Raw genomic sequence first — 18680 nt, forward strand, 5'->3', positions numbered from 1 at the left:
CAGCGCATGTATTCTCAGTCCCAAAAATATATATAAAAGGGAGCAAATGAAACTCACAATACTATATTTCGTAGTAAAAATACATATAACGTCATTTAATAAGTGCAAGGTTGGCCTCGAATTCACGAACGTATCAATATTGAGATTCAATATTGCAGGAAAGTACGTAGACGCAACGGAGATGATAAACACTAGATTGACCTCACGAGCATACCCATAAACCATACCCATCACCTCCATAGCTATAACCCATAATTTCCTTAGCTTCGACTCATTCAAAAAAACTATTTTGAAATCACTCGGACAGCACTCCGTCGTAATATTTTATGTATACTAATAATATCTTGAAATAATACAGAGCAAATATATATATATATATATATATATATATATATATATATATATATCAATTTAGAGAAATATATTTTCAAGTTTCTATGAAATAATGAAACCTATTGAATTCTATTTATAATAGATTTTTGAATTATAAAAGTGAATTATTAAAGTATGAATTATTAAAGTGAATTATTAAAGTATGAATTATTAAAGTTAAAGTAAAGTAAAAGTAAAGTAAAGGTAAAGTTAAAGTATAGTAAAAGTATAAAAAACTATGTATGTATAATACGCGTATAAATATATATAATATTAATTTAAATCGTTATATATATTTAATGAAATAAAATATAAATATCGTTATATTTATTATACTGGTTAAGTAATGAGTTGTCAAAAGTGATTCTAGATATTTATAAAAGTTATATACGTTTTAATAATAAAGTTCTTTTTAAACTGAAAACGTCTTTGTACGTTTGAAAATAGATTAATAGAATATTATGGAAACCAATTCTCCACTAACTTTTGTCTAACTTTCGTAAATGACACTTTTTGTTTTTATTTATAAATAGCTTTACAAATTATTCTGAATATCGTTAAGAGGAATAGATTTTCTCAAATCATAGTGGACCTCTCAACAGAGACTTGTAATCATAATTCAATGTTTCTGATAATTCAATCATTTAATATATTTTTTTCGTCGAAAATCATATTGAAACAAATACGTTCGTGTAAAGTATTATACGTTTAATACTTTATTAATATTCTCAAGTTATAATATATATATACATATACATATCTATTTATATATAACGGTTCGTGAATCGTCGGAATTTGGTCGAGGTTATAATGAATGTATGAACACATTTTAAAATTCTTGAGATTTAACTTGACAAACTTTGCTTATCGTGTCTGAATAATATAAAGATTAAAGTTTAAATTTGGTCGGAAATTTTCGGGTCGTCACATTAGTTACCAGAGTGCTCAATTTCGTAGAATATTTTGATAAATATTTTGGATTAAACTACTGAAATCTTGTTGTCCACCTTTATATACAGATTATGAGCAATATTAAAATTATGAACTCACCAACCTTTGTGTTGACACTTTTTAGCATGTTTATTCTCAGGTCCATAGAAGTCTTCCGCTGTTTGCTTATACGTTATACAAGCTAAGTGCATGGAGTCATACATGCTTTATTCGAGAAAACTTTGCTTTCACAAAATCATCACCATGTATCTTATTTTGATTGCATTGTCAACTGACGTATTATTGTAAACTATTATTTACGGTGATTGTCTATATGTAGAAATCATCAGATGTCGAAAACCTTGAATTTAGATATTCATTTATGGTGTGCCTTTACAAAAGAATGTAATGTTTACAAAACGTATCATATAGAGGTCAATACCTCGTAATGAAACCGGTGAATAACGTATTGCGTCAATAGCGATTTTGACGGGTCAAAACATAAAATTTACTATTGAAATATGAAGATTTAAAAAAGACACTTTGTGATGAATGTCATTATTTTGGCGGTAAAACGCTCGAAGAAAAAAATGAAAACATTCAATGCATTGAATGTTTTGATTCTGAGTTTTTTTTTTTTTTTAAGGGGTTAGAAATTAGGGTTTAGATATTAGGGGGTTAAAAATTAGGGTTTAACTATTAGGGTTTAGAAATTAGCGTTTTGGTTTTAGAAATTAGGGTTTAGGGTTTAGAAATTAGGGTTTAGATTAAATATTTTAACACGAACGGTTTAGAGTTTAGGGTTTTAGGTTTATGGACCAAACCCAAAACACTAAACCCTAAACCCTAAACTCTAAATCGGCTAAATTTTGAAAATAAAACTTCACACAACATGAAAACAAAACGATGCAAATAAACTCAGAATCAAAACATCCAATGCATTGAATGTTTTCATTTTTTCTTCGAGTGTTTTACCGCCAAAATAATAACATTCATTACAAAGTGTCTTTATTAAATGATCATATTTTCACCTAAACTTGATGCTGAACAAAAATTCAAAAAAATGAAAAATATTACTTTCTCCCAAAAAAGTGATTCCCTCTTGATTATGACCCATTTCTTGATTACATTAATATTATAAGGTTTATTATCTGCCCATCATTTAACTTTTCAATTATTATATGAATCGATCATTTCAAATCACTCATAGATTGAATTCACATTCAAGTGTTTATTGTCTTTAACTATATTATATATTTATTTTCGTAAAAAAATAAAAACTTTACAAATGTCTTAATCTTCAAAAAGGAGACAATAAAATCGAGAAATAGAAGGAAGGCCACAACAAAAATTAAATGTATATATTAAATTTAATCGGTGAATAATAAATAATACATGTCAGATGTATCTACAGATTTGGTATCCTAGCCATATACAGTAATACTCCTAATCAACAAGTGTAGCTAGAAGACACTGACCAAAACATGAAACAACACCAAACACTACACTTTCACGTCTTGTTCTTATAATCTCTCTCATGGCTTCTTTCTGCTTAACAAAATCCAGAAGCTTTATAATCCAAACTCTCAAATCAAATAAAACTTCAACTAATCGTACTTCTTACATTCATAATAATGTCTCATCTTCACCATTGCCGGTTTCAGAACATGCATATTACTCACATAAAAATGTCTCTATTGTATTCAATCATTCTTTCAAATCGATCTATGTTTCGAGGCGATTGCATTCTACTACCAGTGTTGATGAGGTTTGTACTTTTTACATCATTTGTTATTTGCATTATTATTAAATTAAGTTTGACTTCTTATTAGTTTTTGTGTTGTTCAAATTAAGTTAATTTGTGTGGATTATTACTTTATTAGGTGATAAAAAAAAAAATAGATCTTATATGTTCTGATTTGAGGTATTGATAAAGATTTGACTTTCAAGTCAACTAGTTTTTGGTCAATGTTTGACTTGTGAGATGGGAACCAGTATCCCTAAATACCACTGTTGTAAAAAGCGGAAAAAACGGGGGTGTAGACGGGGTGTAGACGGATTTTGGAGTGCCCCGTCCCGTTTATACATAAAACGTTTGAAAAAACGGAAATCGGCCAAAAACGGTCAAAAGACGGTCAAACACGGTCCGAGACGGGGAAAAACGGGTTTTTTTTTTTTTTTTCAAGTTTTTTTTTTTTTTTTTTTTTAAAAATTTAAACCCTGTGCTATTACTTAAGGTTTCTTTTTTATGTTTGAAATGTTGAAGTATTTAAACATGTGTGAAATGCTTATGTTTGGAATAATGTAATGTACAATATATATATATATATATATATATATATATATATATATATATATATATATATATATATATATATATAACATTTTAATTTAAAAAGTCAACGTTAGTCAACATCCGTCTAGACCTCCGTCTCGACCGTCTCGACCCTTCGACCCTTTTAGGACCCGGCCGTCTCGACCCCGTCTCGCGTCTTTTGCAACCTTGCTAAATACTCCCTCCATCCCAATTTAATACCATTGTCCCAGACAAAAACACCCAAAGTTTGACTTTCTAACTTTCCAGTTTTACTCTTAATTTTTCATTCTCCTTTTAATCATATCCACATAAATTAAGGATATAAGTTATTCTTTTCTATTTATCAAAGTGGACAATTAATTTGGAACATTCCAAAATAGAATACCGGACAAAATTAGGGACGGAGAGTGCATTTTTATTGTTGACTAAATTTTAGTATAGTTGCAATATACTTTACAAAGATCCTTTTGATTCATCCTTTTTGTCATAACATATGACCCATTTTATGGAAGTTAGACCATTCCTAGCGGTGTCACTCCTACCCCGTCAGATGATTGACAACTAACGAAAACTGACGCCCCCTAACAGGGCATTAGTTAGTTCAATATCCGTCAGTCAGTCACCAAAGTGACACAAATGGGAAGGTGTGTTTGTGTTGTCCCAACCAATCACAATATTTCATTAATTATATATTTTTTTTTCAAACCCATTTCCAATCAGATTTTACCACATCACCATACCCAATATTTAACAAAGAAAAACTGACACAACGGTTAAAAAATGGCATTGCCTAATCACAGTCAGTTTGCACCTTTTTTTGCACTTTTTGGCCAAACTGCCCGTGATATCATCGCCACGGTTAGGAATGGTCTTATATTTTATTATGCCTACATTAGAATGATAAGAAATATGTTCACACAATTTTTATAAAATATTCACAAACTGATGAAAGTAATAGAAATAGTTTTAAATAATATGAATTGACCATGAATGATGCTACATCAGTTTGTGAAATCTCTGTAAAATTTTACAAGAGGTCTCAGGTTTAATAATTGACTTTTTAGACTATCAAAGTCAAACTTCATCGAAATGTCACTAATTTACATGCTTATGAATATGTCTATTTTTTTATGCAGTTGCCTGCTGAAGCTCCTTTACAGCAGGTGCTAGATTTTCCAGGTGGAAAAGTCAAATTTACACCCAAACTGACATTCGCATCCGGTGCTACCAAAGAACGGGTCCATTGTTATCGCGTACTTGATGACAATGGTCAAATGTTGACCGATAGTGATTCACTTGGTGTAAGCCACCAAAACAATCTTTCATTACCTTCGCATGACGAAACCTTAAAACTAATAATATTTATATATTTTTGAATATACAGATAAACAAAGAACTTGCAGTCAAATTGTATACAAACATGTTAACACTTGAAGTTATGGATACTATCTTCTATGAAGCACAAAGACAAGGACGGATATCGTTTTATGCAACCACAACAGGCGAAGAAGCAATCAACATTGCATCGGCAGCAGCTCTTAATAACAACGATTTTGTCTTCCCACAGGTTTATAATTCTTTTTAAAGCTCCGTTAAAATTTGCACGTGCAACCAATCATGAAATGATAATTAGGTTTTGTATTGTATAAATAAATAATGCAGTATAGGGAACCTGGTGTTCTTTTGTGGAGAGGATTTAGTTTACAAGAGTTTGCACATCAGTTGTTTGGAAACAAATATGATTATGGTAAAGGAAGGCAGATGCCTATTCATTACGGGTCTAAAAAGCTTAATTACATAACCGTGGCATCAACAGTTGCGTAAGTTATCGACTTTACTTTCCATTTTGTGCTGTAAGAATGAAGTTGTGTCAATTTGGACCTTTTACTTGTGAATGGGTTGATTCTGGTTATTTTAAAGAATCCCGGACAAATGGGTCAAAACTGGATTTTTTATTTGTACATAAAACCTCCTGGGTTATTACTGAAATACCACATGTTTTGGTAAACATTTCTGAAGTATTGAGACAGTATTTATCATTTATCATTATCAATAGAAGTGAAGATATATGGACAAACTGTATTTTGGTCACCCATTTTGACTTGTATAAAATTTTTACCCATTTAACCCGTTGCACTTACTGAATCCACCTGGCCCTCACATTGAATAAATAGTTTACATTCATTCAAGTATTAGTTTGACAATTAACCACTATTCAATCTTGGTGTACTACTCAGAACACAAATCCCACATGCAGTTGGTGCTGCATATTCTCTAAAAATGGAAAAACAAGATTCATGCTCAATCACGTATTTCGGTGATGGAGGCACTAGTGAGGTGAATGCACAATATAGTATCCTCCTCATATTTTAATTATACACTTACTGAAGTTCAAAATTTAATTATCCCAATTTTAAATGTAAACCACAGGGAGATTTCCATGGTGCTATGAACTTTGCAGCGGTTATGGAGGTCCCAGTAATTTTCTTCTGTCGAAACAATGGATGGGCCATTAGTACGCCAGTCGATCAACAATTTCGAAGTATATATATATATATATATATATATATATATATATATATATATATATATAGTGGTAGGATCAAGAGGGAAGTAACCATTCGGGGGAAGCAAAAACTTTTTTTTTTTTTTTTTCGTTTTTTGAAAAAACTTTGTTCACGAACATTATAGATGAGATGAAAATATGAACATTTAGTAGAGACACTTTGTGATAAATGTTTTTATTTTGGCGGGAAAACGCTCGAAGAAGTGATATATAACAATTATCGTGTTTTTCGAGCGTATTTTGAGATTTTAGCTATTGGGGTTTAGATATTAGGGTTTAGATATTAGGGTTTAGAAATTTAGGGTTTAGGGTTTAGATTTAGGGTTTAGATTTAGGATTTAGATTGAGTTTTTAACACGAACGGTTTAGAGTTTAGGGTTTAGGGTTTAGGGTTTGGTGTTTTGGGTTTATTAATTTTTACTTCACAAAACATGAAAAAAAAAACGTTCACAATCTTCACGAACAATATTATCTTGAATGTTATTTTTGTCGATCGTTTTCCCGCCTAAATAATAACATTCATCGCGAAGTGTCTCTTCTAAATGTTCATAATGTTCATATTTTTGTGTGATCTTAATGCCGGAAAAAAAAAATTTCAAAAAAAAAACGAAAAAAAAATAAATTTTTGCTTCCCCCGCTTCCCCCCGATTGGTTACTTCCCCATTGATCCTGCCCCTATATATATATATATCCATTTCATTTGATTTTCAACTTCCATATAGCTTCAATAACTGATTTTTGGGTCAAAACGGTCAATGGTAGGTGATGGTGTTGCTGTTAAAGGGAAGGCATACGGAGTTCCTAGCATTAGAGTAGATGGTAATGATGCTCTTGCAATCTATAATGCTGTTTCTGAGGCACGTAAAATGGCTATTACCGAACAAACCCCTGTCTTAATCGAGGTTTGTACGTTTAACTTTATTTTGAGGTCAAACACTTTATTGTATATATTCGGATGCAAATTTGGTATGAAATTTCTAACGCAGCAATGGTTTATTTTAACTGATAGGCGCTCACATATAGAGCAGGACACCATACGACATCAGATGATTCTACGAGATATCGTCCAGTTGAGGAAATACAACGGTGGCGAGATGATCAAAACCCGGTAAAAAGATTTAGGAAATGGATTGAAAGCAAAGGCTGGTGGACTGATGAAGCTGAATCCCAACATTATAGCAGTATAAGGAAGCAGGTAAAAGATTTGACTTTATGTATGACCTTTTTTATATAATTTACTCCTTCCATCCCAATTTTATTGTCCTCAATTAAAAAAAAAAAAACACACATTTTAAGAGAGATTATTATTACATCGTACTTTGTATCGTGTTTACAGTTTAACCTCTTACTTTTTACTAATTTGTTTGTCTTTTATATATATAGTAAGAGCATAATATCTTATCTATTTATGGACGTGGACAATCAATTTGAAATGTCATAAAGGAATAGTGGACAAAATAAATTAGGGACGGAGAGCGTATCTTTTTGCGGAGTTGATGATATTCATTAAGTTCTTGATCATGTTTGTGCAGCTAGCACAAGCGATTCAGGTTGCAGAAAGGATAGAAAAACCTCCGGTTGCAGACATGTTCAACGATGTATACGATGTCCCCCCTAAGAACCTCACTGCGCAAGAGGCTTTGTTAAGGAAAACCGTCAAGAAACATGTACAGGATTTTCCCTCTGATGTTCCACTGTAAAACAATCTTTATTTATTAGTGAATGGAACTATGGTATGTGTCATTTCCTTAAAAGACAACCAATGTACAAAAATAAATAGAAGTCTACTTTGCAATTGGTGAAGAAAATGCCAAAACATTACCACAAGTCCACAACAAATGTCCGTTATATTTAACTACTGGATGACTTGGATTTTTGAAGGTACAAACAAGAACTTTGATTCATTGTGATGTTTGAGGAGTACTAGTGAAGTAAACTTAGCAAGATTAGGTAGCTAATCACGATTTGTATTATTCTATCATTTCCTAATCACAATATTAACAAGATGGGTTGGAAACAGCTCCTACTAGGCGGCGTACGGATCAGATTACTCGCCGTCCCGGTAGCCTGAACAAAAAAATCCTTCTACCTTTTGAAAATTCCTAATAAAATACTACGTAATTACTATCACATTCAATACAGATCAAACATTACTATATTGTATTATTTTATCCGTTTTCTAATGAATTACGAGTAATTATTTATCACATGCAATATACTTTAAACATCACTATTTGTATTATTTCATTCGTTTTCTAATAAATGTGTACTCCTTTCGTCCCAAAAAAACTGTCCACCTTTCTATATTGATTTATCCCAAAAATTTTGTCCATTACTTTAAATAATCATTAAATATCAGTAAAGTTTCAATTGTGTCCCTTTTAATTTTAGAAATTCAACTTTAAATATATTAATTAATTTATTAGATACTTTTTATAACTACATTAAGGAAGGGCAAATTAGACAATTCATAACTATATCTTAAATCCGACAAAAAGTCAAACACAGAGGGAGTAATTTTTATCACATTTACTGTGATACAGTTCAAACAAGGCATTTATGATCTATTCTGATGTCTGATACTAATGTGGTATGCAAGATTATGTAGCAGATCAGGATTTGTATTATTTCCTTCATTCTATTTTACTCCGTAGTTATTTATCACCACTCCAAAAAGAAAATGAACTTCCCTACCATATAGATCAGAGAATTTAGGGAGGAAATCGGTTTTTAAATTCCCAAAAACCACAAGATTATATAGCCAAAGGGATATCACATGATTGAAGAAAAGGCAAGCCAAAAGGGATATCACATGAGTGAGAAAGGGCAATGATGCTTATTAGGTTCTTTTTTCGGGTGCACAATTATGACCAGAGGAAGAAGCCCTCGCTAACTCCGTGTCAACAGTCGCGGTAAGACGGGGACGAGGGGGCAAGTGTTCTTCGGAATGACTAGCCATAAAGGGCACGATTCTGATGTCAGATACTAATGTGGTAAACTTAGCAAGATTATGTAGAAATCACGATTTGTATTATTTACTTCATGATCTAATACGGAGTATATTAATTACACGGAATAATAATTTATCTCATTCAATACAGTTCAAACATCACTAAAAGCGTTAGAAAAAGAGTCAGAGATAATCACGAAATAACCCGATTACCAATTAGGTCTCGTATATTAGAGTAAAGTATACTTTTCGCATAACACGATTACCAATTAGGTCTCGTATATTAAAGTATACTTTTCGCAGGTAGCAACAAAGAAAACCTTCTGGCATGTAACAACTTACGACATGTCAACCATTTTCTGGTTATTTTGATTTCAGCCATTTGACCCGTGCAAATATAACAGTTTAAAGTTATATTTGTAATTAGCTTTTGATGGCAATTATTTGTTGCATGTGTGTGCAAAATATAGGGACCGGAAAGCTTGGCTACAAGGGCCATCTACCATTGCAATCTTCACTAGATAGCAAAGCGTTTTTCAGAAAACTCTGTTTTTCTGCGAAATTCAGAAAACTTGCGGGTACATTGCAACATTCACTATCGTGTTACTGCCCTAAGAAATGCATGGGAAAAGAAAAGAAAATGCATGGGAAAGGTCAGCTTAACCCTGAAAACTGTGATCCAAACTGGATTTGACCTAATGTTTCATTCGAAGATACAATTGCTTACAGCTTAAGAAAGCCTGATATAGAAAAAAGATGGAAGGAGAAAGTAGGTATTAGATTTATATACAAATTTGTTAACAATAACTCGCAAGTCCTTAAATTTCAACTAGTCAGGAAGTAGTCGTCGTCGGCCTAGTTGGATGAGATTTACTAATCATCCTATAGTTGTCGTCAACGAAAATCACCTAATCATATCAAAGCAGCTAAGAATTACTATTAGATACTACTTCTATAGCAAGATACCAAAAGCAAGATACTCAAAGCAAGATACCAGAAGCAAGATAATCTAAGCAATATAAATAAAGCAACAGAAACAAGTACAGCAAACCGCCACCCACCAACGCATCATACGAATTCTAAAAACTGTCTGCTGCTGTTAAACCAAAACAAAATCAACCAAACACAAGGAACCATGTTTATTTGTTTTAAATAAGCTAAAATATCAAGTTCATAATATCAAGCAATAAATAGGGGGGAAAAAAATTAGCAACCACATATATCTGAAATAACCACATGTTATTGAAAAACATATCTGATACTCCCCAGCCACTAGCATCATCATCATCATCAACAGAAAACCATTGATAACCTTTAATTATCAGATGAATTAACAGCCTCCAAAACAGCTTGCGCTTGCTGTTTAAGCAAATCAACTCGCTTCACATAAAGCTGCAGCTCCTGCTTTTTCAACTCCTTCCACTTGTTCTCCAACTCCTCCCTTTTCGAACCCTCAACTAACTCCATCCCACCCTTCATAATCTCCTCCTCCAAAACCGCACTACCGTTGTTGTTCTTCCCATACTGAACAAACCGATTAATATCAATATCTTTCGTAACCGACTCTTCCTTAACTACCACCCCATTCGATTTTGCAACAGTGCTGGCACTAGCAGCAGCAGCAGCTGCATTACCCTTAATATTATTACCATTCTTTTGACTCTGAATCTTTTTAGTTTCAACACCACTACTACTATCACCACCACTACCACCCCATACCAATTTCGACAATTCATAACCTTTCTGCTCATGACTTTTGGAAAAGCTTCTATCTTTACCGTTCTTTTCTCTACTACTCTTTTCTCTACTAGCATTATTCACATACTTTTTCTTTAACCTCCTAACTTTATCAACCAATTGAGCTCTACTAACATCAACATGCAACGATTTCTTAATATACTCATGAAAAGCACCCATATCATTAACAGGACTTTCACCATTCTCATTCTTATAATCAATCATACCTTGCAATATCGCAATCTCATCATCTTCACTCCATAACCTCTGAAACAGTTGCTTCTTCGAATCATCATCCGTTACTGCATTACTCTTCGCCTTCTTCGCTTCTTTTTCAATCACAGGTGCTGCACGCTTCGCCGGAACGGCCGTTGTGATATTTTTTGATGCGGTAACGGATCCAGTTTTAGACTTATTCGGGTTTTTAAAGTCAGTTTTAGGTTTTTCATCACGTACCATAGGTTTTGAAGAGATAGGTTTAATTTTAGGATCGGCAACGGCAGATTTTGCCGGTGGTGAATCAGAATCGGAATCGGTTTCGGAACCAGAATCTTCGTTTTCCGATGATTGATCTTGATCTTGAGACTTATTGATGGATTGTGGTGCCTGTGATGGTGTAACTGGGGCTTTCTCATGTTTTTGTTCATCTTCTGAACCGGAGGATTGTTCATCTTCTGAACCGGAGAATTGTTCTTCTTCTGAACCGGAAGCTTCTTCTTCTTCATCGGATGATGATGGGTTTGATTCAGGTTGGCGTTTGTGCGCCATTGAATTTTTTTTCTTTTCGAAACTAGGGTTTGTAAAGTTTTTTAGGGAATAAAAGTGCTGCTGCGGTAGGTATTGAGCGATAGGTTGTTATAGTTTGGTAGCAAGTATATAAGGACTTTTTTTAATAGATTGATTATTTTAAAATTCTCTGCTGTTTTTTTTTTTTTTTCCGAAAGGCATCCGAACTTTTATTAATCATCATAGGAAAACTTGGTACATACAAGCAAATTCTGCACAGCAAGATGTAGCCCATGCAGATCACAAGAAAACTAAAAATTTACAAATTACACGACATTACAATGAGTCAATTTGCTACGATGTCAAGGTAGCAACCTAACAAATAAACAACACTAGGAGAGTAGAGCTTGAGGATTATGCAACCACGTATGCCAATCAATCGACTTCGTTTTGCCATCTTCTTGCGATCCTCTCGAAACTTTTGATTTGTATCTCATCCAATACAACTGGGGAATTCCAACACTTGTTTTTAAAGACTTTTTGGTTACGATTCTTCCAAATGAGGTAACCACACGACCACTCCACTGCTTGCCAAATTTTTTCCCCCAAACCCGACATTTTGATCTCGATTTTCCATGAAAGAAGTCATCTATATTTGTTGTAATTCCACCAATACCCCACCAATTACGTACCTTGAGCCAAATATCACGAGCTAGTTTACAAAGGAAAAGAGAGTGATCGACCGACTCAACATTGTCATCACAAATTGGGCAACGCGTTGAGTGGAGATCGATACCTCTTTTATCCAATTCCACTAGCGCCGGCAAACGTTTTTTCCTTCCACGCCATACAAAAACTTCAACCTTTTTTGGTACCAAATTATTACGCAATGTTTCGTGTGTACCTGCGCATAATAGTTTATCATTTACCAAATCAGAGAGAGCTTTTGACGTATATAAACCGTTGTTACTTGCTTGCCATTGCCACATGAAATGTCCCGTTCATATCGATTATAAACGTTCCATATTAATTGATTTCGTTGCGAGGTTTTGACCTCTATATGAGACGTTTTTCAAAGACTGCATTCGATTTTTAAACAAACCATAACCTTTATTTTATCAATAAAGATTTAAAAATATTACGATGATTATCAAATAATGATAATCTAAAATATAGCGTTTTCACACGATTATTACATAATGGATTACAATAATATTACACATCAATTTAAATCTTCGAATGCAGTTTTTAAACATTATTATACAAGCATGCTGACTCCAACTCTTGTCCATAAATTAGCATGCAACAGCGGAAGCTCTTAATAATCACCTGAGAATAAACTGCTTTAAACGTCAACAAAAATGTTGGTGAGTTATAGGTTTAACATATATATATATATATATATATATATATATATATATATATATATATCAAATCGTAATAATAGACAAAAAGATTTCATCTTTCAATAACATACAATCTGTATAAAAATCATTCATATGTTGAAAACCTGGTAACCGACATTAACAAAATGCATATAGAATATCCCCAAAACATAAATCCATCTGTATTAATAACTCGAAGTACTAAAGCATACCATTTTTCAGTATGGGGAGAGTTAGTGCCCGTAGATATACCTTTAGGATTTGCGTCAATTAGGGTGTCTGTTCCCTAATTCTTAGGCTACCAAGCTAAAAGGGTGATATTCGGTATTCATAATACAACATAGAATGTAATTTCAAGTGCTTGTGTCTATTTTGTAAAACATTTACAAAACTGCATGTATTCCCATCTCAAAAATATTAGATTTAAAAGTGGGACTATAACTCACTTTCACGGATTTTTACTTTGACGGAAATAAGACTTGGCCACTGGTCGATTCACGAACCTATAACAAATATGTACATATGTATCAAAGTATGATCGAAATATAATTACAACATTTTTTATTACGTTTTAATGATTTGAGTTTGTTAAGTCAGCAGTCCTCGTTAGTAACCTACAACTAGTTGTCCACAGTTAGATGTACAGAAATAAAGAAATATATATTATCTCGAATCAATCCACGACCTCGTGTATACAAGTCTGAGGCTAGATCACAACTCAAAGTATATATAATATTTTGAAATCAACCTCAACCATGTATAGCTAACTCCAACATTACTGCATATAGAGTGTCTATGGTTGTTCCGAAATATATATATAGATGGGTCGATATGATATGTCAAAACATTGTATTCATGTCTATGGTATCCCCAGATTACATAATATATGTTAGAATACATGTATAATACAATATAAGTTAGTTAGTTATGATTTGTATAAATTTGTTACAAATTTTACGTAGCTACAACAAGCAAAATTATCCAATCTTGTTTTACCCATAACTTCTTCGTTTTAAATCCGTTTTGAGTGATTCAAGTTGCTATGGTTTCATATTGAACTTAAGTTTATGAATCTAAACAGAAAAATTATAAGTTTATTGTCGGAAATACAGGTTACAAGTTGTTTTTGTAAAGGTAGTCATTTCAGTCGAAAGAACGACGTCTAGATGACCATTTTGGAAAAACATACTTTCACTTTGAGTTTAACCATGATTTTTTGATATAGTTTCATGTTCATAAGAAAAATCATTTTCCCAGAAGAATAGATTTTAAATCAAAGTTTATAATATTTTTTAATTATCCAAACCAAAACAGCCCCCGGTTTTACTACGACGGCGTATATCCGGTTTTACGGTGTTCTTCGTGTTTTCAAGTTTTAAATCATTAAGTTAGCATATCATATAGATATAGAACATGTGTCTACTTGATTTTAAAAGTCAAGTTAGAAGGATTAACTTTTGTTTGCGAACAAGTTTAAAATATACTAAACTATGTTCTAGTGATTACAAGTTTAAATCTTCGAATAAGATAGTTATATATATATGCATCGAATGATGTTATGAACATCATTACTACCTCAAGTTTAGTAGGTAAACCTACTGGAAGTGACAAGAAATGATTTAGCTTCAAAGGATCTTGGAAGGCTTGAAAGTTCTTGAAGTAGGATCATGATACAAAAACAAGTTCAAGTAAGATTTTTACTCGAATTAAGATAGTTTATAGTTATAGAAATCGAATCAAAGTTTGAATATGAATACTACCTTGAATAAGAAAGATAACCTACTGTAATTAACAAAGGTTTCTTGATCTTAGATGATTACTTGAAATGGATTTGCAAGATTGAAAGTAAACTAGCAAACTTGAAAGGATTTTCGAAGTGTTCGTGAAGTGTTCGTGAAGTGTTCTTCCTATGATGATTATAGCTTGATTCTTGAAGTAATTTTTGATGAAGATGATGATTAGTTTACTGGAAATTTCGTTCCTAAGAGAGTGTGTGTGTGTGTATGTGTGTTTAGAGAGAATTAGAAAGAGAATTGGAAGTGAAATGGATTGATTGGTGAGTGGTGAATGATGAGTGGTGAGTGGGGTTAAAAGGAGCTCTAGTTAGTTGACTAGTTTATGGTAGAAGTTAAATTTGATTAGTCATGCATGACATAATCAAGAGTGAAATTTCATTCTAGTTCCTATTGGTATATACTCATAGTAAGTACGTCTAGAAGCTATGTATAATACGGGTACGAATACTGAATGACTACGAGTAGAATTGTTGATGAGAATGAATGGAAATGTAATTGTAAGCATTTTTGCTAAGTAGAAGTACTTTGATATGTGTCTTGAAGTCTTTCAAAAGTGTACTAATACATCTTAATACACTACATGTATATTCATTTTAACTTAGTCGTTAAGTCATTGTTAGTTGTTACATGTAAGTGTTGTTTTTGAAAGCTTTAAGTTAACGATCTCATTTAATGTTGTTGAAAGCTTTAAATCAAATTTTAACACATTTTTAATAATGCGATATTAACCCAAACAAAAAAATCTTCGAGCTGACCTGACAGCTCGATCCCAGCCAGGGCCTCTGCCCCTTGGACCCCGCCAAGGGTTGCCACCCCTTGGACCCTGCTGTCAGGGGCGCTGCCCCCAAACCCCCGTCATAATCAAGATAAGTTCAAACAAGTGTGCACTCCACACTTTTCCAAACTTGTTCGATATTTATCAAGGTTATTTTGGTTAACAAATTAATCCCATTACACTTAAATCATATTGGTGACACAAATCACCAACAATGAATATATCATAATATGATACATATGTATTTAGTAATGAAGGGACCCGTCCTAATCCATCTGGACGAATACATTACATTTGGTTACATCGCGAGGTACTTGACCTCTATATGATACATTTTACAAACATTGCATTTGTTTTTAAAAGACAAACTTTCATTACATCAAAAGTTGACGGCATGCATACCATTTCATAATATATCCAACTATAATTGACTTAATAATAATCTTGATGAACTCAACTACTCGAATGCAACTTCTTTTGAAATATGTCATGAATGACTCCAAGTAATATCCCTAAAATGAGCAAATAGTGTCAACCAAAAGGTTGGTGAGTTCATTAGTTTAACATAAATAATCATTTCCATCATTTTAATAGACCACAAGATTTCAAATTTTCCATTTCTCATAAACATGCGCCCCATGCATAGAGACAAAAATAATCATTCATATGGATTGAACACCTGGTAACCGACATTCACAATATGCATATAAGAATATCCCCATCATTCCGGGATCCTCCTTCGGACATGATATAAATTTCCAAGTACTAAAGCATCCGGTACTTTGGATGGGGCTTGTTGGGCCCGATAGATCTATCTTTAGTATTCGCGTCAATTAGGGTGTCTGTTCCCTAATTCTTAGATTACCAGACTTAATAAAAAGGGGCATATTCGATTTCGATAATTCAACCATATAATGTAGTTTCGTTTACTTGTGTCTATTTCGTAAAACATTTATAAAAGCAGCGCATGTATTCTCAGTCACAAAAATATATATTGCAAAAGCATTTAAAAAAGGGAGTAATGAAACTCACCTATTGTATTTTGTAGTAAAAATACATATAACGACATTGAACAACTGAACAGTGCAGGGTTTGGCCTCGGATTCACGAACCTATATCATTTGTATATATATTAATACATATCCTTGTAGTCGAACAATTATATTTTCATTATTGTTAATGATATAATTTTTATTAGTAACTTATATGTTTTGTTATTAATGTATATTCATTATTATATATATAAAAATATAAATTTAGTTACGTTATATGTATTAAATATATATATTTCATTTGTTTGTTAACTTAGTAGTTATAATAATACAAAAAAAAAATAATAAAAAAATTGATAATAATGAAAATACCTAATGTTACTAATAAAAATATTAAAGTTAATAATTTTGTTATTAATAATATTGATGATAGTTTTTGATTATAGTTCTCCTAATGATAATATTAGTAATTTTTGATAAAATGAATAATTTAGTAATAATGGTAGTGAAAATAATAATTTTTGTTGTTAGTACAAAATACTTAATAGCAATAATTAAAACCATCTTATTACTAGTGATAATCTTAATATTGATTCTTTTACTAATAATAATAATAACTCCTAACTTTTTCTAATATTAATACTAATGATAAATCTTATAATACCAGTAATGATAACAGTAATATTAATACTAACAATAATAATATTGGTATTGATAATACTAATAAGTTTTTGAATTGAAATTTTTAGTATTTATAATAATAATGATATTAATAATAATGACTATAATACTTATTCATATAGTAGTAATAATAAAATAATTTTTTAACACTAATATAATCCTAACAATAATAACCATAACAATAACTATGCTATTAATAATAATAATCATAATAATAATAATACTAATAATATTAACACCTATCATATCAACAACATTACTAATAGTAGTAGTTAGTATTAACAATTAACAATAATAATAATAATAATAATAATAATAATAATAATAATAATAATAATAATAATAATAATAATAATAATAATAATAATATTAATATTAATAATAATAATAATAATAATAATAATAATAATAATAATAATAATAATAATAATAAAAATAACAAAAATAATACAAGTGTACTACCTTAGGAGCCCCCCCTTTAAAAAAAAAACGCACCAAGCAAGGATCGAACCCAATACCTCTTGGATACCCGCTAACACCCTCTACCATCAATCCGTCTGTTCTTTTCGGAATTAATTCATATTTAAACTTATTTAACCAGCCTTTCTGTGCTTTTACTTCCTTCTTCTTCAAACCAATCGGGCAACCCATTAATTAACCATAGCTACGCATTAGGAACTTGGGTTTATAAATGAAAATAAGAACGAAGCATATGTGGTGTTTTGATTTATCAGAAAAAAGAAAACACGAAAAAAAAAAATACCTACTGCAGCCTCGTCGCTGAATGAACAAAAAAAAAATGATTTCAATTTCAAGGACGTTTTACAAAATAATTATAACATGAAACATGTTCTATATCATCAATAAAAACTTTTTGAATCCTTAATTTCAACAGAAATAACTTCTAAAACTCCAATTTGATCTAAGAACGCTCGTTTGACTTTTGAAAATAAGGTTTGACTCTTCGAATTCGGGTTTGATTTAGCGAATTAAAACTTGATAATTTGAAGAAATAATCACGATGCAATTTAAAACACTTCAGCATTTACAGAATTTGAAGATTGATCAGAGATTGGCTGTCAATTTTTTTTTTTAAAATAGAACACGAACAGAGGTTACCGGTTTGTTCTTCCTTCTTTCTATTTCAACTCCACAATTTTCAGTATATATGTATATACAGTGTATTAATAATACTCAAAGAAGTGGCAGCTCAGATGAATTGATTTTTATCGTGTCTTATAGTGAAAGTGGAGGTTGATTGCTCTAACGAGTTTAATAGAAGGAAGAACAAGAAGTTAAAGTGGTACAGATAATTACAGATCCTTTCAATTAATATAATATCTATTATATAATATAATAATAATAATAATAATAATAATAATAATAATAATAATAATAATAATAATAATAATAATAATTTCATTAATAATAATAATATTAATAATAATTATTA

General features: G+C 31.5%; 2 protein-coding genes across 5 annotated transcripts; one reads left to right on the plus strand and one right to left on the minus strand.

Moving 5' to 3' along the window:
• Nucleotides 1-2731: 2731 nt before the first annotated feature.
• Nucleotides 2732-8068, plus strand: LOC139843701 (2-oxoisovalerate dehydrogenase subunit alpha 2, mitochondrial-like). 4 transcript variants are annotated; one of them, XM_071833841.1, is made up of 9 exons: nt 2732-3070; nt 4756-4920; nt 5004-5186; nt 5282-5439; nt 5857-5956; nt 6038-6161; nt 6948-7087; nt 7195-7380; nt 7718-8068. In XM_071833841.1, the coding sequence occupies exons 1-9, from the start codon at nt 2840-2842 to the stop codon at nt 7883-7885; spliced, it is 1455 nt and encodes a 484-aa protein (XP_071689942.1). In that variant the 5' UTR covers nt 2732-2839; the 3' UTR covers nt 7886-8068. The 4 variants fall into 4 exon arrangements, with proteins under 4 accessions (XP_071689942.1, XP_071689944.1, XP_071689943.1 ...); XM_071833843.1 differs by having other exon boundaries at nt 6038-6134; XM_071833842.1 differs by having other exon boundaries at nt 6050-6161.
• Nucleotides 8069-10140: 2072 nt separating this feature from the next.
• LOC139843703 (GLABROUS1 enhancer-binding protein-like) lies at nt 10141-11708 on the minus strand. The gene has a single exon (XM_071833845.1). It carries the CDS (start codon nt 11638-11640, stop codon nt 10450-10452), a length of 1191 nt encoding a protein of 396 aa, XP_071689946.1. The 5' UTR covers nt 11641-11708; the 3' UTR covers nt 10141-10449.
• Nucleotides 11709-18680: the final 6972 nt, after the last annotated feature.

This window comes from Rutidosis leptorrhynchoides, chromosome 4 (genome assembly GCF_046630445.1).
Source record: "Rutidosis leptorrhynchoides isolate AG116_Rl617_1_P2 chromosome 4, CSIRO_AGI_Rlap_v1, whole genome shotgun sequence".
In the NCBI taxonomy this organism is placed as follows: Eukaryota; Viridiplantae; Streptophyta; class Magnoliopsida; order Asterales; family Asteraceae; genus Rutidosis; species Rutidosis leptorrhynchoides.